The sequence below is a fragment of the Melozone crissalis genome, unplaced genomic scaffold (assembly GCF_028551555.1).
Source record: "Melozone crissalis strain CALT ecotype California unplaced genomic scaffold, PUWL_Pcris_2 ptg000027l_1, whole genome shotgun sequence".
NCBI lineage: Eukaryota > Metazoa > Chordata > Aves > Passeriformes > Passerellidae > Melozone > Melozone crissalis.
In genome coordinates, this window is record NW_026535805.1 from 3,817,431 (window position 1) to 3,843,069 (window position 25,639).

The following is a 25,639-nucleotide window of genomic DNA, read 5'->3' on the forward strand; positions in this document are numbered from 1 at the left end:
AACAGCTGTTCTGCAGAACTGACTTACTAATGAGTCATATCTGCCACCCTTTCTAAGACAAAAGCTGGCATTCAGATGCAATCAGGCTAAGCTGAGTTCTAGGTCCATAAAACTGTTCATCTGAAGGAAATGGAATCTTTACGGGTCTCAACACCGGAAACAGCAATAAAAGTTTGAGACCAATCTGCTTGAACAAAGGAGTGACAAGGGCAGTTAGAATTTATTTGTTATTCTCCTCCCAAATAATGCTTGTGAAGGATAAAAACTGCTTTAAAAAATCCTTTTGGCTTAGGGAGCTGTCCTGTCCCTGGAGAAAATGCTCCCAGGTAAGAGAACGTTTGGCCAAAAAAAAAATCCCTCATTCCAGGAGTTGAGTACAGAGCCAGAAGAGGGAGAAGAGCAGGAGCCTAAGCAAGGAGTGCACTCAGTCAAGGGGCTGCTGCAACACATCCACACCCAGCCACAGCAGGTGGGTGTCTCTGTGAAGCACAGGTCTGGCTAAGGGTGTGGTCAAAGGTCTTTCACAGAAATCTTTCATTTAATAAATATTTCTCTGCTCTGGAGATTCAGGTAGAACTGAAGGGGGGAGGGGTTCAAAGTGCATTTGAACATTTATTTCTGACAGAGTGAAGCAGAAAGGAGACACAGACAAAGCAAGAGAAAAAGAGACACAGGATGTTACTGTACAAGTTAGGACTGCCAGGACACTCAGAGTACATAAAGCCCAAGTGCTCTGATGGGCAGACATCTTACCAAGGACAGACACATGCACAACAACTCAAACTACAGCTCCTGTGCCCCGTGTTTTAACTGCTTTGGAAGTCCTTCATTTCTTCTTTCATTGCTTTGAAAACATCAACAGGCAGCTCTGCTACTGATATTTGCAATTTGTCATTAGCTTCATAACTGAAATGCAGATGGCACATTAAAAAAACTGATGCAATCTTATTCTGGATCCTCAGATAAATAAATAAAATAGAATGCAGCCTCAATTTCTTCTATGCTGGTCTATCTGTCTTTTCAAGGCTTTAAGTTTTACAAAGCATACATGCTGCTTCCAGGCTAGGATCATGACAGGGGATAGTTTCTGTTTTCTTTTGGAGAGTCTAGAAGGAATTGCAAAAGGAGAGACTAAGAATATTTAGGGTTTAAACTGATACATTCAAATTATCTCAAAAGTTCCCGCTTGGAGTACTTGTAAGCTACAGCTCACAGGACTGAAAACATCTACAAATTCTGTGATTCGAAGAATTAATAAAATTTGTTGCAAGCTTAATAGATTTAGTTAATAAATGTTAATCTTGTCTAAATGTAATATTTGTCTGAAAATGAGATCTTTGCATCTCTGTGTTTTCCTATCTTAAAAAATTATACAGCATACTCAAATACCCTATAATCTCTTGAAGAAAAAGGATTTACACTTCTTTATTTTAACAGTTTTCTATATAATCAGGGATCAAAGAGCTTATCTGACTGAAATTAAATATATACTTGAAAAACTGTTTTCAGGCAAATATAATTTTCTTGTGGCTACATTGCAAATTGTAAAGAAGCCTGTGAAAGAGACAGAATCAGTTACTGATGGAGGTGCAACTTAATGTAGTTACCTACCTTCAGCTATAAAAATGGAAACGCAGCAAATGCACACTTTAAAGTAAAATATTTTTACAAGAAATTAATCCCAGAAGAAGCCATGATGGCTTTCTGGTGATGCCAGTTTGAAGAAAGAAACGCTGCTCCCATGTCATTCATAATTATGTCAGGCTTCCCTCGAGAGAGATAAAGAGAAAAAAAAGCATTTGTCCTCAAGGGAGATTTTTTAAAAAAATCCCATTCTTGGTCTCATTCATAATCTAAAGAGATGAATGGAAAGAAAAGGGGCAGTGCTGACACAAATGCGACATGAAAACAGGAATGGCAGACAACTCAGGATCCCTGCACAGAGAGCTGCTCTCCCCCTGTCAGCCACAAGCCTGCACAGAACCCAGGGAGATCAGCTTGTGGGATCCACGTCAGTTCAGCTCATCCTGGTGGCTCACTAATTCTTTTGGTGTGTTTGTTTATTTTAAATGCAAGCACATTTTTGTGGGCACTCAGTTTTCAGAAGAAGCCACATGCTCTGAAAGGGGCTGGATTTAAAACTCTACAAAAGTATGACTGCTGAGACAGCTTGGTGCAGCACCCTGCAAACTTGTTCAGATTTCAAAATGAAGGTTTTATAAGACAAGAATTACCACACATATCACTTGGAACACATTAAAAGATTGTGCTTTTTAGTGTAAGACTATTTTTTCCACTTGTTAGGGTTTCAGAATAAATATATTTGGAGGATATTTCTGCTAAAGGAACAGGAAATTAATGATATTCTATTATTAACTTATGTTCTATTGTACCTTTACTTGAAAACACTTTATTAATTTTCAGAATAAACTCACTAAAATAATTATAATAATTCACACCAGCTTGCTGGGACATTTTAGTTATATAAAATAATAGAACTAAAATTTTTCTTATTTCTATTTTTTGTATGCAAAAATAATGCACTAAACAACTTGCTTGGATATTAAAAGGAATTTTTTTTTCCATTTTGGTTTAAAAAGGTCAATGTGAACAAATAACTACTGAGTACTATATAATTAGGTGGTATTTACATAAAAAGTTCTTCTCTTTTTTTTTCCTAATAATCTTTTGCTTTGGCAGGGGGACAAACAGTTTCTTCTAGTTGCCAAGACATCCCACAACACAAAATATTGGCCACATCCCTATGTCCTAGGCACAACATGAGTTCTGGGCAAGGAGAAAGCAAATTGACTGTTTTTTCATGCACCTTATTTCCTCCATAGGATCTTTGGGATCCTCTAGAAAGAATGAGGTGTATGAAATGACAGTAATGACAATTTTATGACATTGCTGAGTATCAAATTCAGTCAGGCTCACCTGTTCCCAGAGACAAACCCAGGAGATGAAGGAAGACACAAATGTCTCATGGCTGCACAGCACTGCATGAGGACATGAGTGCCACCAGAACATAACCTAAGGTGTCTTTACCATTTGCTACCATTCACAGGTGCATAAACATAGCAGGAATTTTTTCAAAGTTATTGGCATTACATTTTGTGCATCTGAGTTTGGAGGATTTCTCTAACATTTTAAATGCTTAGTGGCAAGCTTGCTATAGGAAATGGTCAACAAACTAAAGAAAAATAGAATTAGATTGAAATAATTAGATACAAGAGCTCCAGTTAGAGAATTATTTCATTCTTTAATGCTTCTGTTATTTGTGTGTATAGCTGGATTACTCTCAGGTTTCTATCAGCTTCTATCAACAAAAAGCTCAGTGGAGAGAGAAAATTTGTTGGATGCAAGACATAAAAAATCCTTAGTGTAAATGAAGATCAGGTTTATATACTTTGTCACACATTCATTAAATCCACACAGTCTAAACTACATTTACTCTTTTATTCTGTTACCTGACAGTCACTTTGCATTGCATGGCAGGGCCAATTTGAGAGCAGGCACAGACAGAGAAACCAAACCACCATTCATGATGAATTGTAGAGAACTCTTCTCCAAAAGAAGAAAAAGTAGGAAAGAACCTGGCCACATTCCTTTCTGCTGTTTTATAATATATTAGATATCACAAATAACCAATCCAATGCTTTCTCATCTGTTACCAAGTGAGATCCTTGCAAGACCTTCCACCTGCAACTTTTTAAAAGTGAAGTCTAACATCAAACCATGCACAGCTTGCTGCTCTGTTGTATTCTCATTACTCACCCAGGTAGTGTTTGTACTTTTACAAGCCTCCCTCCTGGGGTATTTCTCTAGTTGTAAATTTAGATATACCACCCCTGAGTGCTGTGCACTGCCCACCTCAGCATCACTGGAGACAGCATCCAGTGATCCACTTAATGCTGTTGTTAATTGCTGGCTTCAGGCTACAGCAAAAGGAGCTGGAATTGCCTAGAAAAACTGGTCTCTTGGGTGTACAGATATGCTCTGCATGACTTGTGCACATTTTTAATATGGTACTAAATGGAAGTGCTCACAAAATATCACGTTATGTACCTGGATATACCTCTCAAGGTCACGCATTGCTGTTGTTTATTTCAGGTATATTCTGTGATAGTGAGGCAACAACTGAAGCGCTTTAGACTGAAAGATTTGCAATGCTGGACCATGGAAGTCTGAGACAGAAGAAGTCATAAAGATCATGCGGTTTTTTGGTGTTTTTTTTTTTTTTTTTGTCAGTACAGGAATAAAGCTGCTGGATGGGGCTGAAAAGTTATGAGGAAAACACAGGTCCTTTTTCTGAGGCAGGTGAATTTACCTCACTGCCATCCTCAAAGCACTCTATTCCATTACCTTTGCACATTTTCTAGGTTGCATAGCAGCTCTCTGTTGCCCCATATTTTACATCTATATAAAATATATGATGTCTGTAAAAGTATAATTCTCACCTAGTACACCCAGAGGAGCCACACAATCAATGTGACAATACAAAGTTTCAGGAATTCAAAACCCAGGGAATAAACCTGTGCCTGCTGAAGAGTTGGCAACAGTATATATTGCTGTAGCAGGACAGGTTCTGGGGATTGGTGAGATAAAATAAGGATGGGTAAGCAGGAAGGGAAAAATCCCTATCCTGTATGTATATACAGAAACACACAACACTGTTTTAAACAGCTTTGTGACAAAAGGAATATTTTAGCCAAGGTCCAGGAAACTCCACAGCTCCTGGGTGCTGGAAACTGGACTGTCATTCCACTTGCGCTTTTTTTTTTTTAGCTGAATTTGTTGTCTCCAACTAGGGTCTCTGATGTGCTCACCTGAATAAGCTACCACATATTGCACTGCCTGTGGGTAGTTTTTGGGTAGTCAAGCCTGCTTCAGAGTAAGGATTAAACTCCAGAGCAGAAGTTTGTGAAGATTGAAAAAGCTTGGTATGACTTCAGCAATGACCAGCATGAAAGAGCCAAAACAGTATCTGGATTCCCAGAACACAAAGTTCAAAAGGAAAAGTTGCAATTAATTTCATTATAGTTCGACTCAAAGTAAATTCTTGATTAAAGAAGACATTACAGTCTATAAGCTCTGTAATTTTCTTCACACAAACTAATCATTCCAGCTCCCTTCTACTCTAGTACATATTAATTTTCAGTTTTGTAGCTTTCAGTGAATTCTTAAATAACATTTACTTTTTCCTTGCACGCACTATTTGTTTTTATTCATACAGACATCCAACAAAATCTGAAGAAACACTGCATTATATTGTAATAGCAGTCAGGCACAATCCCAGGGAGACAAAATGTATTTCACTAATTTAGTTTTTGTGGCAAAGTGGCAACTAGGGAAGAAATATAAGCCCAGTGAGTAAGATAGTAGCCTAGACCTGGAAAAATGAATTTGAGACTCTCTTTTACCATTGCTTTTTCATTTTACTTTGGGAACACAGAATTTCCCAACCCTTAATGTTATTGACTTGATGTCATTGACTCGATGTCATTGACTCACACTTTGCATAAAGCAAGGCACCCAAAGATGCTCCCTGTGCCCCAGCTCTGCTCCTGTAGAAGGAGTGGAACAGCACATTCCTACCTCCACATCATGGTGCTCTTTACAGAGGAGCAGATGGGATCAAGGGAAAATTAAGTTTTCCATTTACCCCACCAGCAAGCAGAGCAAACTCTTTCCACAATTCTCTCTCATCCATGTGCTGTGGGAGGCTGTGTCACCTCCCCATGCCCCACACGCCTGTGTTTTTCTGGTTGTGGCAAGATCATTAGTGGAGATGGAAGCTGATGCTGATATGGTTATCTGTTCTCTGATGGTTGTACTGAAACTCATTTATTTTACACAGAACATCAAATGGGCGTTGAATGCTGATGAAGTGGTTTTTTATTATCAATCTGTGCTTCTGGGCAGAGAATCATAAATGCTAAAATATCTAAGTACTCCAGAGCAAACTTCAACAGTTTTTGCCTTAAGGTCCATCTCACAGATGATGTAAGATAATATTGCTTCAAAATTTCTTTTTTTATCTTCACAAGTACAGTATCTGACCTAAAAATTTCATAGGAGGATATTTATAGTAGCTACAAGAGTTATTTTTCATCAGAATGTGCTTGTGTATTTCTCTGAAAGATTATCTCACATTCTGCTGGTCAAACCACTGGAACACAGTTATTACCCAGCATCTAAATCACTATCAGCAGCATCTCCTCAGGCATGCCTCGTTGGACTCGTGGAGAGAGAGCTGTCTGACAGGCATTTTAAGGGTAGCAGTTTTGGAATATGTTTTAGCAACAAGGCAGGGGAGAAATCACAAAATACAAGACATTTTCCCAGCTTACCTTTAAAATTCAGAAGTAATGCACCATAAAAATAACAAGCACATCAAAACTCTATATTTAAAACTGAAAAAAGAAAACATGTCCATTCTAATGCTCAATGCAGATTGGTCTAGAGAGGTAAAACCAGCTTCTAAACTCCCAGCCATATCTGCTGACAAACAACACTTCAGAATTTTTTTCTGCCCATGCATCTGGCATGCTCCAGAGTTCCTGCTCACCATAGTCTGGGTGCCCAACACCCTCTCCTGCTTTCCCTGTCCCATCTTGGGCTCTGCAGACTCAGATAGCCTCATGGACACTGCTAAGGAAGGAGTCAATCCTTGCCAACTCTTGACTGTTCACTCGAGTTTCCCATTTCATTGTCCCATGCCCAGAACTGATGTGATCTGGCAGCCCTCTGCTATTCCCTCCAGTGCCACTGGATATTCATAAGAACATGGGAGTTAAGTTGGAAGGGGATTTATGGGGCTCCAGATCTAGTTCTGTGCTACTGCAAATAAGTATCTCCCATGGTTCTGAGGCAGGGGACCTGCAAGGGTGAAGTCATGTTAATAGGAACACACCAATGTACATCATTTGTGGATGTGCCTTTAAGAAGCAGAGAAAATTGAGATTTAGGATCAAAGTAGGAAGTCCATGGTGCTTTCCTGTACTTAAAACAAAATCAATATAAAGAAACATACAGCTGGAAGGAACGCTAGCTTGATAAAATCACAGTAAATTAGGAGTTCTTTAAGGCAATGGATGGTGTAGCTTCTTCCTCAGAATTAGGCACTTCAAATATTGACAGAACTTGTAAAGCACAATCAATATACCAATTCCTTTGTGAACTATTAATTATATATATTGCTGATGAATAATCATTTAATTAGCATAATGGGAGGCTTCAGTGAAAAGGCCCTCTACCAAGCATACTGGACCTAAAAATAGCAATAGCTTTTCAACCATGATGCTTTGCATGAAAATGCAAATGCTCAGCTTCTGGTCTAACACTTGTTACATCGCTCGGCCAATACAGAGCCCTGCCTATAAAGGTTTTGCCCCTTATCACTGCAGCACTGCCACATATCTTTTGTTCCTCTAAGGCAAGGTGATGAGGGGTTTGGTGTGGATTACCTGAATCAGTTCATCAAGCTCTGTTGCATTCACACAGGAATGCTGAGATACAAACGTCTGCTTCTGAATCACAATGGTGGTTCTCTGGGAGGTCTCATGAGGCTGCTCCAGGGCTTTAAATACTGTTGCTCCAATTATTAAATACACGACTACCACCAGAAAAATTGTTGAGACTGTCTTCCATTTCATAACATTAATGGCTGAATCGTTTTCCTCCCGTGAAGCAAGCACGGTAGGCTTGGTGGAAAACGATAATCTTGGTTTGGAGTTCTGAGTGGCCGATTTGGGATCCAGCAAGTCAGGTGCCGCCACTGGCAAAAACAGAAAAAGAAAGTTAATGTTCACAGTGCCACTCAGATTTCACTAACTAAACTTCTTGCCAAGAGATTACACTAATTCTGTTGCTTCTACATGGAATTCTTAAACTGCTTCATCTTTCTCTTAATCCCATAACACCTTACAACTCAGATCTGTTGCTCTGAGTAGTAGTGTCCATCTTACATGTACAAGCGCATTTGGAACATTTTCTATGTCTGTTCCTGTATGATATGGAATCGTTTCCAAAAGCATACTTCCCCTACATCCTTGTATTTCACTAAATTACTCTAAGGTAGTATTTTGCTGCAGAGATTTTTTATGTTCGCTGCTCTCTCAAGCACTGCTGAGCAGTCTTCCAGCTGTATTCTACCTCAGCATTACAGAAGTATCAGGAAAATACAAAACCTCATCTCCTTCAGCTATTTTATCCTATGCTCCAACAAATGCTCTCGGAGAACAGCTGTGTGATCACTTCTAAACTCCCCAGACACAATCGTAAAAATAAGACATTGCTCATCATACTGGTCTTAACGGGCTAATTGTTTATTGATTACATCTTTCAGAAAACAGTGGCACAACACATGTGAGCTTACTGGAAGAGTCGTGCATTTGTTACAGCAGGTACTTCTATTTACAGCTACAAAAACCCCACCGGGTTAGGAAAAGAGTGGCTGAGTGTGTTAATCAAGTACTTGGATAACTCATGTGACTACCAGTAACTACATGGGCACTAAAAAAAAATCCTCTACATCAAGTCCAGATAAAGGTCTCCTGCAGGAAGACGGTCACGGCAAGTAACCACACAAGCTATATTTAAATTGTTTTGAATGACCAGTACGTTTTAAATGGCCACGACAGCTCTTCCAGCCGCCGGTGGGAAAAGCTCAGATCTAAATTGAGAGGAAAGTCTCCCACAGGACGGCGGAGATGGGATGCGTCCCTGCAGGGAAGGCGGCGGTACTTGGCAGAGTCGCCGCCCGGGAACCCGCCGGGCTCGGGCACACGCCGCTGCTCCGGGAGCAGGGCTCGGGGGCAGAGCGGCAGCCCCGGGGGCCGGGCGGGGACCCGGGGCACCCCTGGCATCTCGCGGGGTGGGCGCCGGGCGCTCCAGGCGCGCCGCGGTCACGCCTCCCACGGCTACGGCCCCCGCCCCACGGGCACCGGCGGCTCGGGCACGGCCCCCCCGTCCCGCACCTTGCCGGGGAGCCCCTTTCCCGCCGCCGCCTCCTCTACTGCGGCAGCCCCCGAGCCCTCCCGATCCCCAGGGCCGGTGCCGGGGAGCGCTCTCGGCGCGGCCGGGGCCGCCGAGCCCGCCCGGAGCAGCGCCGACCCGCCGCGGCCGCCGGCGGCGAACAAAGGAGCGGGCACCGGGCACCGCCGCTCCGCCGTCCCCGCCCCGCGGCCGGTGCAACGCGCCGGGGGCCGCCGCCGCCCCCGCGGGGTGCAGCCCCGGTAGCCCCCGCGGAGCTGCCGCCAGCTGGGATGCTCCGCCGCGGGGAGCGGCGCGGGGGCGAGGCGGCCGGCGGCGGAGCCGGGGCGCGGCGGGAGCGGGGCCGGGAAGGGAGGGGAGAGGAGCCAGGCAAGGTACAAAGGAGCCCCGGGGAGCATCCCGGTGTCCGGTGCGGGGGAAGCAGGGGCGCATGCAGCATCCGCAGGGCTGGGAGCGGGGAGGCACGCCATTGTGCTCGTACTCACTTCTTATTTACCGACCCGGTGCCCTCTCCTCGCTCCACGGGCAGGCATTTTTTCTATGCTTGGATAGATACAGTTAGAGCAAATTAAAAAAAAAAAATTAAAAAAAAAAAAAGGAAAAGAAAAGAAAGGCAGGAGCAGACCGATAGGAAGAGGCTGATGGATGGGTCTGGAGGAGAGGGAGCGGCAGGGGCGGGCGGGCTGGCAACGCGGATCCCGCCGGCTCTCCCCGGCCCCGCGGCGTTCGAGGTGCCTCACGTCGCGCATCGCGCATCGCACATCGCGGCGCTCCGTGTGTGCGAGTGTGTCCGTGTGTCCGTGTGTGCCTGAGCGCCCGTGTGTGTGTGTGTGTGTGTGTGTGTGCGTGTCCGTGCGCGCTCCGGTGCGCCGGGCGTGCGGAGCAGCCCGAGCCCGGCGGTGCCTTTTGTGGGGCGGCGAGCAGCCGCACCGCTGCTCGCCCCCCCCCCGCCCTTCCGCGCCCCCTTCCGCGCCCCCCGCCGGCGGGGGGGCAGCAGCTCCGCGCCGCTCCCGGCCCGCCGGGGCTGCGCCCCCTCCGCGCCCGCCGCCCGCTGGGCAGATGCTGCTGGGCGCCCGGGGGAAGGTGGAAGGGGAGCCGGGGGCGGCAGAGCGGTACCTGCTCTTCTCTCCAGGAGAGCAAGGTCTCGCCTGGAAACAAGCGAGGAGAGGGGAGGGACAGAGGGAGGAGGAGAAGGCACCGGCCAACCCCGCCGGCGAGGCTCGACCTGCCGGCGGTCCCCGCTCCGGCCCCACAACCCGGTCGCCTCGCCCGAGACTCCCCGTGAACTTTTGAACTGTCCGAAATGTCACCGAATTAGCAGGAGAGGGGGGACAAGAGGGGACACCTCGGCCCTCGCCGGGGAACGGCGCCGGGCTGAAGGGCCAGGCGGTTCCGTCCTCCCCGGCTCGGCCTGATGTTAACCCGGAGCTCGGCAGCCCGGGTGTGCTGCTGCAAGGAGTTAACTAGGTGGGATCTGGGAGGCAGGGATGCTAGCTGCTCTCCTATCGCACGCGCCGCCTGCGCACCGCCTTCTTCCATTTCTGTCTGATAGATACATCAGAAATGCTGCTTCAACTGTGCTTTCTGCCACTAAAAAGCCTGAAATTATCCTTGCTATCTTTGCCGTGGGCTAACTCCCCTATTTCCAGTCATCTGTCACCTGTGACACTATCCATGGGTCAGTTGTTCACACCGAGGTGAAGAGCATGAAGACAAATCCTAGAAGAGGATTTACCAAGAGAAACCAAAAACTGCCCCCACAGCCACTCTCTAAAAAGTCTAAAAAATTACTCACCGTAACAAATGGGTATAAGTCTCAAGCATCTAAAGCCAAAGGCTGTATCTGTAAAATGGCCAAAGACAGTCATACATCGGGTGTTTAATGGGCTATAATCCCACTTAAATCAGCAGCACCATCAGCAAACACTTTAGAAGTCACTTATTTTAACGCTTCTCCATATCAATGTGACATAATACAAATGAGTGTAATATTGAGTTCCTCAGGACTCCCATTTCAGCAACATCAATCACACCACTCTCACGCTGCATGTCCACAGGTCTCCAGAAGATGCAGCACAGGGCAGGAAGCTGCCCCTGCTATTTCAGAGCGAGCTGTAGCTCATTGCTGCCCATCCCTGGGAACCATCAGAGCACTTGCCGAGTATTGAGAGCCTCTGGGCCCAATCCAACAGCCCCTTGCAAACAGATCTTCAGTCACAGGGTTGGCTTCATCAACATAGACCTAATACTCAAACATAAGATAAATGTCTGCTTCTGACTGCTGATACTCCCTCATTCGAGGAATTCTCAAAGATGTAAGATTCTCACACCTGAATATTTTTAATATAAAATACTGTCCCCCCCAAAAAATAATATTTTCTCCTTTCTTTCCAGCAGATTTCTTAATCATTAGCCTATGTAAACACTGGCTGTTCCTATCTCATGGAAAAGAGTAATTTCGCAGGATTTCTTTGAACATCCTATGGAAAAACAGGCGTGAACATTTTCCTCCATGCTGACCTGTGTCTCCATAAAATACTGTGGAAAATACTACATGCCTTTCTTTAGCAATCTAAATATTTGGAATGAGATTTTGTTTTTCTTTGAGTGAAGGAGTTATTATTAAAAGCTTTAAAAGGCTCATATTTATTGCCTACAAATTGAAATCCGTGGGAAGCCTTCCAATAGCTTCGGGAGTGTTTGGAGCAGGCCTTAAATTTAGTGATTCCACCCAATGGGAAGAAACCATATTGAGATCTGCTCCAGGAATGACTGCATTGGTGCCTTAACCTTAAGACCTGATGAGATATCTCTGGGAAAGCAGTTTTTTCCATTAATTACCTAGTAAACATCTCCAATGTCTAGTTTCAGCTGGCTGATATTTTCCACCTATTGTGATGCAGATGCAATCCTCAGCTGGATCCTCATCTTACCACTTACTTTGAGTGGACTTGAGCTGTGCATTCTCATTTCTAGCAGGGATATAAACGCTCCACATACAGAATCGATCTTCAAATTCAGCAAGAAAACCATTAATTCTTTTTGTAGTCTACAATAAAAACCATTGTGTACAGCAACTCCTATTTTCTGGAGGCCTTTTACAGCACTAGCCTTTACTCTATGGAGTCGTGCCCATCAATATTTTTTTTGCAATGTACACCACACATTGTTTGAATATTGTGTGTGACCACTTTGCCCTCAAATTTGGAACTGACATTCGACCAGCTTGACACATCAGGCCTGAGCTTTGCTAAACAAACACACTTAAATGCAGTGCTGACAAAACTTCCCCACTAACCAACACAGACAAAATTTAGTTATAAAAAGGGCTAAAACACAGAGCCCAGCCTTGCAAGCAAATGGATTTACTGCTGAGCCAAGGACATTTATCTGAACAAACTGGGAAAAAAATTTCTAAGATTAAGTGTAAGCAGGTTTGTGTATTTCATGCTAACATGAGAAAAACTCACAATGTACAGGACTGTCAAATGATGTCTAAAAATGTACTGGCATAATTTGGGATGACCACAATACTCACAGACGGTGGGTACTGGAAGCTGCTCAACTCTTTGAAATGTTAAAAGTAGGCTCAGCCAAGAGAGACAGGCATGCAGCATGCAGAGCAAGTTGAAGTTGCATGATAAACACAGCAATCCCATATTCATGCAAATAACAGATGCAGATGACCTAAACATAGCTCTTGTAGGACACAAGGTCACTTGCAGAGAAACAGTTATTCCAAAGTATTACCCTATAAAGACCAATTTGAAAGTCTCAAGTAAAAGGTACTCTTACCTGTCAGTAACGCTTTATTTTCCTCTTCCTAATTCAGGAGCTATCCCCTCCCTGGGAGGTCATGAAGAACACTTGCTTTGCACCCAGAACAAGAGCCTTCTGCTAAGCCCCCACCTCTGTGAGCAATAAATGCTCTTCTCCTTTAAGCAGCTGTGTAATGGGAGGCACCACAGGTTCCAGCCTTCCTCAAACTTATTTAGCTGCTGAGAATTTCTATACTCCCAAGGGACTGCTACGACAAGGGTTCCAGTGAGGGCATTTGCCTCGCTGACTTCAACAGCAGCTCATTCATGTGGGCACTTGTTTGATTGGCCACAGGGAACCTGTGCCTCTGATCAAACAGTGGATTGCTATAGGCTTTGGGACCTCCTGAACACAGCATCCTCTCCTCCTCATCACATAATAGCAGGAAACCTCTGCCTCTCTTCAGAATTTGGCCAAACTGTATACCAGTTAAAGTCAAGGATAAACCTCTGCCACTCTAGGTTTTATTACCAGAAAGCTTTGCAGAAACACTACTGGACTTACATAGTAAGTTAATTTTAACGTTCATTTTACTTATTCAGCAGAACTTACAAATTACTTGTCTCTTGACTTCTTTGGAGACATTAAAAGATCTCGGTCAGTTCTTTATGGATAATTATGACATTAAGGCCATGCCATGCCACTGTATTTCACCATAAACCATTAGCTGTATCCTGCTATGGGAATTTAAACTAAATGAGGGATTAATGGCACACAGCCTGCTTCTCTGTGGAGCAAAGGAGAAGGCAGACCATGTTCTTCACAGCCAGCAAGAATGCCAGGCTGCTTGAGTGACTATGCTGAAAACACACCTTCTCAGCACTGGGGAGAAGGCAATAGGCAGGAGATACTTGCAGCTGAGTGGCACTCAGCCCTCCTCTGCCTCTGAAAATGGTAAAGTCCTAAAACAGACACATTGAAAAATATGTGATCTCATCTAATTCACATTTTGAATGAGTTAAGCATACATAGGGCAACTAGAATATGTATTGCAAATCACAGAATCAAAGAATGTTAAGTGTTGGCAGCGACCCTAAAGACCATCTGGTCCCAACCCACCTGCCATGAGCAGGGACACCTCCTACTAGACCAGGTTGCTCAAAGCTGTATCCAACCTTGAACAGCTCCAGGGTTTGGCATCCACAACCTCTCTGGGCCACCTGTTCCAGTGCCTTACCACCCCAAGTGTAAAGGATTTCTTCCTAATATCTAAATTAAAATTCCCCTCTTTCTAAGTTATATCCCTTCCCTCTTGTCCTGTCACTGCAGTTCCTGACAAAGAGTCCCTCTCCTGCTTCCCTGTAGGGCCCTTCATATAGTGGAAGGTTGCTATGAGCTCTCCGTGCAGCCTTCTCGTCTCTGAACTGAACAGCCCCAAATTTTTCAGCCTGTCTTTGTAGGGCAGGTTCTCCAGTCCTGTTATCAACTTCATTACCTCTCTGGACTTGCTCCAACTCTTCCATGTCCTCCTTATGTTGGGTTCTCCAGATCTGGATGCAGCACTGCAGGTGAGGACTCACCAGAGCAGAGTAGAGGGGGAGAATCACCTCCTTTGACCTGCTGGCCATGTTCCCTTGGATGCAGCCCAGGATTTGGTTGGCTTTCTGGGCTGTGATGCACATTGCCAGCTCATGTTGAGTGACACCTCCCGAGCATGTCAGGGTCCCTCTGGATGGCATCCCTTCCCTCCAGCATGCCGACTGCACCACACAATATTAATGAGTTCTACCTCACTAACAAGTTATTACACCTACAGGAGCGTCTGTCCTACAGTGTGACAAATTATTTATTCAGCAGAAAAGCCATTGTTTCTCACCTCATCAATTACTAGAAAAAATGTTTACATGTGCTCATCTATTTTTATACAGCTCAGTTGTCAGTCTTAATTATGTTCAATTCTTTCCATTGCTAGCAAGCCTTATCTATCTATCCACTTGCAGCAAGAGGGAAGTTGTTTCATAACCTGTAAAGCACTGACTGTTGTAATTAATATTGTGAATGTGTATTTTTCTTTACTGACTTGCAAATCTCCCAGTGGGTTTCCTCCCTGCCTGTGTCGTATTATCAGACCTAATGGGATTTATTTATCACATGTTCTGCCACTGTTTTTTTCATATTTGTTTCCACAAATCTATTATGCTTGGAGTGCTTCAGAACCAATGATTATAACTAACTTTCAGTGCCATTTTCATCAATGATAAATGGGAATTGCTGTATGTCACCATTATTATGGATTATTTATGCACAGAAAAATCTTACGACTGCTTTGAATTACTGATGTCCTTGATGGACAGCTAGTAGTGCCTTGGGATGATTACAAAATGCTTTTCTGTAATCACCAAAATGTTCTGCAAAATTGCTGGTTTGTAATTTGTTTTCCATTTTTGCCATTGTGGTCTCTTCAAATAAGGAGGCTGACAATGGGAATATCTAGATTTCATATCTGTCTGTCCACACCCAATAGCACCAACCATGCAACTGATTTTCATGGTGCTACTGGATGAGATGAGATGGGAACCTAATCTTCATATTGTCTTTGCAGACTGGAAAAGAGCAGGGAATATTTTGAAAGAAAAAACCATATGTATGACTGCACACCTCAGGCCTGATGAGAATTGCCAAAGTTTGTGCTGACTCTAAAGGGGATTTTCCTTGAGTCAGTAAGCTTACTTTTAAATCATGCCTTGAGGAGAGGAGGACTTTTTGTATTTGTAAAGTACTATATCCACATTTTAGGGAACTCAAGAATTAGTGGCACAGAGTTATGACACAGCAATCTGAAAATAAAATAAAATACAGACAGGGGACACTGGAAATCACCTAAAACAGCATTAGTGCTTTTCTTTTCGAGTAATTCACAAATCAAATTTGGAAGAAACAAAACAAAACAGACAAAGAGAAAACAAGAGAAAATAGCCCTGGCAATACTAAATAAGTATCATGTGGGGCTAATGAAAGAACTTGCTAGCAGAAATAAAGAATACAAATGAGGTGATGAAAAAGGAGAACGTTAGGTATCTATGTTTTAAAACCACCAGACTCTATCTGGCTTTAGCCATAAAAGCATAAAAGTGTAATGAAATCCATGAATTATTTTCAAATATGCACAAGAGAATATTTTTTGGCAAACTCTATGTTCTGCTACATAGAGGTATGTCTGGAAAGGATGCTACAGTTTTTTAAAGAAAGATAGCTTTTGGTAGTCTTTCCTTTCTTTTTTTTTTTTTTTTTAATTCAGTAGATTGTTCTAGTGCTTGTTCTTTCTGCTGTGACAAAGATGTCACAAACACCATGCAGGCAGAAAGCTGGGTGAGCAGAGCCCAGTTCTCATAAGGTATTTGGGCAGCAAGAAACATAAATTCCTGCCATTCAGATGCATCATGCATTGGCATTGCTGAGCACTTCCATCCTTGGAGGCACTTCCTTCTATTTTCTTTAAAGTGTGATCGTGAAATTGAGGGCTTAGTGGTTTAATCTTTGACTGGCAGTTATGGACTGTGTTGGCAGGAGAACAGGCTACTCATGCTCACCTCTTCAGCTTTGAAGTGGCTTCTAATCCATGTACTTTTGCTGGAAGAAAGGTGTTTCTATTGTGTCCTGCCACTGATGTTAAGCATGCAAAGAAACTCAGCCATGGGCTTGTACAGTCTTATGTTTTATTTTCTCTTGGTAGAGGGAACATTAAAAGTTGGACTCTGGCTCCAAGGAAAATATAGGTAGAAAATACAGGGCAAGACTGGCCCATATTTTCCTCTTTGCACAGCAAATATAAATATACCCCAGATGTAATACCCCAGGCACCAAACAGAACCAGATGCGCTTAGGGCTTGGCCTGGTGAGAAAGTTATTTTGTATGATCCCTTCACATAAAACAGCTAAAATTAATATTATGAAATTTCCATTACATTTTAGCAGCCTGGACATAAAAGCTGTTCTATTTCTAAAATTCTCAGCAGATTGATATTTTTGTAATCATTTGCCCAAAAAGATTAATTACCTCATCACAAAAAAGGGTGAGTAAAATTGTAAAAAAATCATTATGTTAGTGTAAAAGGTACTCTTCAATAAAAATAATTCTTTTTCTAAATTATTTATATTGGCAACAAACACAGCATAAGTGACCCCCTATAAGAATTTATATAAACTTTCTGTGATTTTGTGTGTGTTGTGTGTTAAAAAGGGGAGTATACCAAATTAATGAGCATGATTGCCAGGGAAAAGTTAATAGAAAATCCATAAAGAAACCAATTTCATGTTCTCTCTCATAACAGCTTCGGATATTAAGGGGATTATGACTCAAAAAATTTACCTAAGGCTTTATCCAGTAAGAGTATCTCAATGAAAGACATACAACAAAAGCAGTGAGTAAAGAAGCCTCAGGCTGACTATTTGCACCAGATTCTTGGGGACTTATTGGCAATTTCTTTATTTTAGAGAGAAGATCTGGTGATTTTACTAACTCATAAAAATCACCTAGAATATTTCAAAAAGTGAGCTCTGATCACAATATTATAACTAGTAAAGTAGATTTGTGGGGAAAAAACCCCATCCCTTATTCCTAACTTGCAGGGTCACAGGGAGCAGGTCCTTCATCCTGCTAGCAAATCCACAAAAATACATACAATCGACACGTGATGGATTTCGGATATATCTGCTGTACATCAGAGCAGAACCCCACACAAGGAGCTATGTGGGAATTCAGAGGCAGTTCCTGCATGGAAAGGATTGTGCAACATAACAAAAAAAGTATTTCCAGCTTCTGAAGGCAGGGCAGGAATGATCTTCCCAGCAGCACACTCAAACTGGGAGCCCTGACTCCTCAACATGGCAAACTCCCTTAATTATGGTACTTCCATTGCATGTAAGTGTTGCCTCCAGCTCTGGAGTTAGCTTTTTGTCAGCTACTTTGGGAGGTTTTATGTCATTTTGCAGGTGAAAGATGTAACATCTGACGTGGACAGAGGTGTCTAGAAGCAAAATAGCGATCCCCGAAGAAAGCAATTTATTTTCATTTCTGTGTGGCTCAGTTTTCACCACTGGTGTTCTTGAACAAGCTTTCTGCTTCTGGACACAAACACACTTCCCACCATGCTGCTCAGCATTATGCCCAATTCTTATGCCCAATTGATCCAGAAAATAGCTCTTCACTTGGCTTGTTTGGAAGGCAAGCAGAACAAACTTTATGCAAACAGTAGATATGGTTACTGCTTTCTTTGAAAACATAAACAGAAGTCTCCAGATTTTACATAATAGTGCAGTGATTGCAAGATTTTCTCAGGATAAGCAAAAAGAACTCTAATTATTTCTTCTTCATAAAGGCATTTCTTCTGCATGAAGGCATTTAAATCCACATTTTTAACCTTCCTGGACAGAGCCTATCATTCCAGTGTTCAAGTAAGCCCAGTTCAAGCAAGTCACACTCAGAGATCACTGATCCGAGTGCTTTACTGGACTCCAGAGCACTGCCCTGTTATTTTATCTGATCTCTAGGAAATATTACTGAGCTATATTTGTTGTTTTCACTTAGATGTTTGTGCACAAGAGGTTTTACGCTTGAGTTTTATAAATAGCAATACACTCACGTGGGCGCTTAGCAAGTTTCACCTGCCTTGCCATCAGCAGAAAGAATTTTACTGAAAACAGGTAAATGACCTGTTTACCTGTTTACCTGTTTACTTACTTACATCAGCAAGTACTGAGCTTGTCAGGATGTCTTGCCTTCCTATTGCATAAAGGGTTTCTTCAGAGTCAATTAGCTGCTGACTTCCAGCTGAGCTACAGTGTCACAGAAAGGCACTCCAAAGGCATCTTTACAGAGCAGAGACTAACCTGTATCAGGCAGGATGCAAGAGAACTGGATCCCAGCACCAGAAAGCTGTGGCAAGTATTTTGGAAATTATTTTGGCTTAAGTCCCTTCTAGCTACATGGGAAAGACAAACCACTTTGAAGCTTAGCTAGAATAAGATGTACCTACAACATGTTTTATTGTTTCATTTCTCATACCTCTCTCCAGAAATACTCGCTGATAATTTTTTTAATAATAACATTTTAGCACAATGAATTAGTTTTCTTTTTGACTGAAGGCTAGATAGAGCAAAAACAGATTTCAGGATGGCTGACAAACCTGAAGCAGCCGTGTCCTCGGTATGTGGCAAATCCTTCAGTGTATATCAGTCTATTTGTACATTTCCAAGCACTCAAAATATCTCCTCTAGATCATAAGATTCAGTTTGCTAACCAGAAAAAAAAAAGATTCCAGGTAGGAGGTCAGTCCTGCACTATTAATGTTAATCTGAACCTTCCCAGCAGGCATCAGGAATAAGGAGATGGCATAAAACTTGGGGGAACACCCTAGATTTACAACAATCCCATAGTACAGCAGGCGTTAAAGAACTCTAATGTAATCCCAGTTCTTCCTATAGGATTAAAGATTCATGAGGTACGAAATGGACAGAGGGAGAAAGAGAGAAAATATTCCTACCTTAGTGATTATGTATTTCCTTGGCAGAAGAATTCATGAAGGACTGTTATGTATTTTAAACAATGACAGTTTCAGTAAAAAATCAAAGTACAGAAACAAATTATATCTGATCATTTCTACAGATATTTATCACTGCTAGTCATTATCAGTCTAAGTCAGCAAACACTAGGTTGACATCATCTGCTTTCACATTCTTTACCAAGTTTTCTTGTTTGGCATGCAAGAAGGCAAACCATCAAGGATGCTGCAACACGCAGAAAATTCCTGCTAACTCAGTTCAAACAGAGTAATCAACAGAATTAATCAATTTCAATTGAATGAAATCAAAGAAATCTCCTATCAGTTGACTGTTTAGAATAACTCAAGGAAGATTAATTTCTATCCTAGTGTTCTCTTGATCCCAATAGGTTGTTGATGACAGGAGAGTAGAAAGCAAGCTTTTTATCATCAATCACTTTCGTTATTGCTTGGCTACCTGCTGTGTACAAGGATCCACACATTCTTCTATTTTTAAACAAGAAAGCAACCTGTCAATAAGTGCTGAGCCGCCTGCCATTCAAAATGACCACTTAGGGAAGAACCTAAGCATAGTGGCTGCTATGCAGAATATTTAACAGGAAGATATATATGGAAAAACACAACTTAGACTTCAAGAGTCCAAGCCAGCCATGTTTCTCTCAAAGTAAGTAACACTGAAGCTGCATGTAACAATTACTGATGTCTTAACTGCAATGCATGCTCAATATACCACTTACACATACAAGACATCTGTTTTACCTAGATATTTATCTACATGTAACTGCACTTGCACCCGAGCTATAAGCTCTAGTTATTACTTATACAGAATGTATAATGTCAGGCTGGAGGATCACCAGCTTGTGAAAGGAATTACATGGTCTAGTTGCCTTCAATAAGGGAGGACAAGGGTAACTGACCCTGTCTTTCTTCCAGTCCAGACTCACATCTCATCAGTTACTGTGTATTGATGCAGCACATTTTATTTACATCACTAAAATAAGATCAGCCATCATTATCTCTCTCCTATGGTCATTTTCTCTTGTGATTTCACTTCAGCTCTTCTGGGCTTCAGGCTTAGTCAACACAGTAATTTAAGAGTCACCATGCTCTGCACTGATGCATTTAGTTTTAGTTAAACGCAGCAGATGCAGACCAAAGTTCCTGAGTTCCTGTGTCCCCTGTGTGGGGAAAGTCAGTCACCCATGAGAGGAACTCACTATGGTCTTCCAGAAACTGCTAGCAGCTAGGCACCGAGCAACACCAAGGAAAGGAAGGCACTAAACCCTGTCAGGCTTTGGGATTTAAGGGAGGAAGTGTCCACACTTCAGATTCCAGGTGTTTTTTTGGTGGGCTTTTTTTAAGTGCTTAACAAGGACAGAGTAAAAAATGGAAAGATGGAGGAAAAAGGGAGAGAACAAAATCACCACTTAGTGCAAGTCAGTGGCTGAAATATCCCCTCAGGAGACAGAAGAGGAGATCTACACTCACCTCCCTGTGAACATTCTAATCAGCAAGACGTTGGGTGGAGTATTCTTAAGCCCCAAATATTTAGCAAGCTGCTTATGATTTCAGCAATGAAGCATTTTCTATTGACACCCATGTCCTAACAGGCCAAAACCGTACACTTCTATTCCATTTTCATGTGTACCTTACTCAGGCGAGTTCCCATCGACTTCAAAGGAAGCCTGGAAAGTTGGAGCAGTCGTTTCTCACATTCTGAGTGTCAGAGCCTGTGCTGAGGCTGCCCTGCATGCCTTGGCACGCCCCAGGGTCCTGCTGCACGGATCCTGCAGACCAACGCCCAGCTGCAGCGTGCTGCAGCTCATCCTCCAGCTGGGCCTGGGCTTCCCTTGCCATGGGAGCTGGGTCTGCAGGATTCAGGGACAAAGCATGGGTGCACACCTGGGTCTTGCCTCAGTACAGCAGTGCCAGTCAGCCTGCATCTGCTTTTGAGCACCAGGAAACGGGAAGCATTCACACACACCATGGCACAGGAGTAGCCTGCCCACTGAAGAAGTTTCCATGGGTGTTCAGCAGAGCATAGGTCTTAGAAAATACTCACTGCAGGAAAGCACAAAAAGCAAACACTAATACAAACTGTGCCTGAAAAAAGTGTATGTGTCTTGGGTTTGGATAAAGCAGAACTATGACAGAAACCATTTACCCTTCATTTTTAAAATCAGTGTATGAATCAAGCCAAAACACAGTCACATATTAAATTAGAATGCCAATTATTCAAAGTGAGTTGTTAATTTATTCCTTAATATAAGCTTTCTCCCTAGTACAGACTACCAAGTTTAGGTAGTAAGATGTGTGCACTGGCCTCATTACAATAGCATATGTATGCTAAACGTTGTGAAGTGCTCTCTGTTTCAGTAATTCTTTGAGGTGAAAAAGGACTGTTATGTCCATTTTTATCAAGGAGATCTAGAAAACAGTGACTTGAGAGCACTATATAAGGAATTTCCTTTGACAGCTTGGGGTTTATCTCTTTGTGTGTAAATGTTCTCTCATTTCAGTTCTCTGAGAGAACTGAGCCATTTTTTTCCTTTGCAACAGACATTTGTTTCTAATATCTCCAAAACATATAAAGGATATCATCATCATGGATAGAAAATTTCTTTCATCATGCACATCTTTAAATATTTACAATTTCCATTCTACATTTTTCTCAGTGTTCTTTTGCAACCATAATGACAATTTTAATTTTCTTTTTTTTGTGTGTGTATGTGAAATTTCCCTCCTAATTTTTCCTTTGCTGCCTATATCACAATTTATTTTAGAGTTTTCTAATCTGTTTTTCTTTCTATCTCCAGATTTCTCTGGTTTTCTAGCTTATACATTCTCCCTAAGAGAAGAAGCACCATACATATTTCAGCTTCTATCTTTCTCAATAAGTAAAATTCTGTTTTCACAGCCTTGAAATTACATTTAGTTTGTATACCGCTGCTATTGAATTGACTTTGTCACTGTACAACCTGGGCTTTTTTCTCTGAATCTAAATTGATTTAAAGTTTCATATTGATCTGAGTATCAATATCCAGTTTGTAAGCAACAATACCACTCATGTTCAAGGGCATATTTCAGTCATCTCATATAGAGCTCAGTCTAAGCAATGTCCATGGGAAAAGCTTCTTTGCTGTGCAGAATACTTTTACTTATTTTCCTTTTAGGTACAGCTTCCCATAGATAGCTTTGTTTCTTGCAAAATAGTAGCTCAATCAAAGGCTGGGCATTGCTTTGTTCCCATTTGTTCTGACAAGTTGAAACTTTCACATTACTTCTTAGAAATTTGCTCCATATGAGAAGTTAACCGTTGAAGAGGTTTTTAATTATTTTGTCAACCCTTTTTTTAACTAAGATTTGTCAGCTTAATCTTCTGTAGCATCACCTGTTTTCTTTCCAAAACTTGCATTCTCATGGAAAAGTGTTCTCCAGACTGGCATACTAACACAGCTGCTTCTAAATGTGAGTCAGAATCTCATTCCATATTTCTCTCTCAATTTTGATCTCCCTACTGCAATCTGATCTCAAAATTAGGATCCCATAAACAGCAAAATTCAGGGGTTTTTTTACAATATTAAATAAATTTCTCTTTGGGGTATTTCACTTGCAATTAATCCTCTCAGAGTTTCATTCTTTCAAAGAGTGTGATTCTCCTGACATGTTTTTTTATCACAAACTGGTAATTAGACTGCTCTTCTTTAATTGTAGGTTATTAAATTAGATCCACTGCCTCTGGCCTGAGGTTAATGGAAAAAGAAGAGTAGCTAGCTTTTTCCCACCTCACTCTTTAGAAACTTTTCTTTTTGAAGGGCAAAAACCACTTCTTTAATCCCTGTCTGATCAATCTCATAAAAAACCCAGAGGCAATAGCTACAGTCGTTACCTGCTATTCCAACTCCTTCATCCCTCACATTTTCTTTTGCTGTTCTGACACCAAATGTATGTTATTTTTCCTGCTTCTTCTTCGGATACCATAGCATGCTCTTAGTCATAATTACTGCAAGTGCCTGGGTTGGATCTTATAACCCTGATGAACCTTTCTAGTGGTTAACAGGTAAACTAACAAATATTTAGCAGAATATTTAACACTGGAGCTTGGAAGACATGGAAGCTGATGCTTCTCTTTTTCCTCTTGGTGTTGATCTGTTCTGGTTCAAAGCAACACATTGCACAGGGAATGTTACACTTCTGACTTAGACTATTCAGGGTCTAGCTGAGCTTAAATCCTTGCTTCAGCCTGAGTCTAAGATAATCTTTGTGGCTACAGGTGGCAGGAAATAAATTTTTACAGGCAGTAAGTCTCCAATAAGTGGATGGGGAGACTCAGTACATTGTGAATAGAACCCAAAGTGGCCAGCTCCCTGAGCAAAAAGCCACCAGACATCACACACTTGTGGTCCTGATCCTTTCAGGTGACCTACAAATAGCACTGCCCATGTGGGCCACTGTGTCCTGGTTCCTGAGCCTCGTGTTGCCACTGTATAAATACAAAGATATGCCACATAATAATCTCAGCCCTTGTAGCCTGATTTAACCAATTTTATTAGAGGTTCTGTTAAATCCACCCTTTTGCTCATACTGATTATTTTTGTTAGTATCAACAGTACATAGGAGGTGAGGTTTGGCCAGCAAGTGCTTTCAGAGTGCTGTGTGCCAACCCTGGTGAAGTGTCAGAGGGAAAATGCACTTAATTCTAATCATTTGTGATCCACAAAAATTAATCCAAAGAGGAACAGTAAAGGTTTCTAGATGAATCATGTCAAAAGAAACTGGAAGAGCTCAGCTCACTTAGTCTGGCAAAATGAACGCTGAGAAGGCTTTGATTGCTGTGCGTAGATCAATCAAAGAGTCTTTTTTGAGCTAAGGAACCATGTTGGCAACAAACCTGGAATTTATTCTGTGAATAAATTTTGGCTGGGAATCACAGAAAAGCAAGAGAAGAGCCAACTTTTGGAGCAATCTCTCAATAAGGAGGATTAGAACAAAAACTTAACATTGTAAAATAGAGGGTGGCCAATTTATAGGAAAAATATTTATGTGACGTGCTGCCTGCAAAAACAGGAGTTTGGTCTCAGAGGCTCAGGGGAAAGATGGTCAACATTCTTGAACCCATAAATCACATTCCCTGGTCATCACAGAACCACACAGACGTCAGAGAGCTGTGGGGAGAGACATAGCTCAGCAAGCCCCAGATCTTTTAGTGTTCCCTGGTGGGTTTGGGCTGGATGGCCTCTGTTCCCCAGCAGCCTCCAAACCAGTGCAGCCCAGTGCCACACAAGAGCTGTAACCCCAGCAAGGGAGTTCATCTGGCATGCAGCTCAAAAAAAAACCCCAAGTCCTTCATCCCAAACTCTGCCAGCCACACATAGAGATGTAACATTCTTCCAGCCCACAGCTCTCAGGTACCAGACGGTCTCTTCTCCAGACTGAGAAGAAAAATCATCTGGAGGAATATTTTTCAGAGTAAGATTTTTTATAAGTACTTGTTCTCTGATATTCTGCAATTTTAGCAACAGTAGCATTAAGAACTACAGTGAAGACTGAACATTTTTATGCTAAATTATTATCATCAGGGTTAAATGCTGTACTGATAATTTACGGAGATTTGAGCTTTAAGATGCAATAACAGTGTCCTGAACTGCATGTTCTACCAAAGCTGAAACACTCACAGCAAGTAAGTGTCAAGGCCAAGGGTACGTGCCATTTATTAATAGAAGATGAAGCTATTGCTGAATTAAAAAGTAGCCTCAAGTTACTAGTATAATTAAAAACTGTGATTAAATATTAAGATGAATGAAATTATTTAAATTGTGAGCTGTCAAAATGCCAAGTAAATAATTTAAAGACAGATTTAAAAAGCAGTGGGAACACCCTTTTTCTGCTTTTGCTACTTCTTCATATTACTAAACCATTTTTACCCTTTCTAATCTAATCCTCACATTCTTCTCTGCTATTTGCATATGTTAGCAAGGTTACTTTCTGCTACAATATATTTCTGTTTATAGTATGTGCTTGTAAACTACAGAAGAAGTTGTGCTTTGTCCTATGTGAAAATGAAAAAAAAATCATTGGGACTAGAAAGAAAGCCCTTTCTGGGGCAGCCACAGGGAACAAAATAGATGTTTATGGATAGAACAAGGAAAATGAATCAGGAAAGTGGGTATGGGCTGACTGCAAGTTTCTTGGTTATCTAAATATTTTCTTTTCAGGACTTTCCCATCTCCATTTTCTCTGTTGTTAAGAGTTATTTTTCTCACTTTGGATAAATAATACCCTTTTCTTCTTTCACCAAAGGGCATCAGAGGCCAATGCTGATG

At 42.0% G+C, this 25,639-nt stretch overlaps 1 protein-coding gene across 2 annotated transcripts in view; it reads right to left on the reverse strand.

Annotated features, from left to right (window-relative positions):
* The window catches only part of KCNK2 (potassium two pore domain channel subfamily K member 2), a 106,115-nt gene that overhangs the window by 66,816 nt on the left and 13,660 nt on the right, over positions 1-25,639 (reverse strand). Inside the window, exons 1-2 of one of the 2 annotated variants that reach the window (XM_054279542.1) lie at positions 9,483-9,821; positions 7,470-7,780 (exon numbers count right to left, since the gene is read on the reverse strand). In XM_054279542.1, coding sequence (XP_054135517.1) covers positions 7,470-7,780; position 9,483 — 312 coding nt within the window. In that variant the 5' untranslated portion in view covers positions 9,484-9,821. Of the gene's footprint in view, positions 1-7,469; positions 7,781-9,482; positions 9,822-25,639 lie in introns of those variants that run through there. The other variant, XM_054279541.1, reaches the window with a different exon arrangement.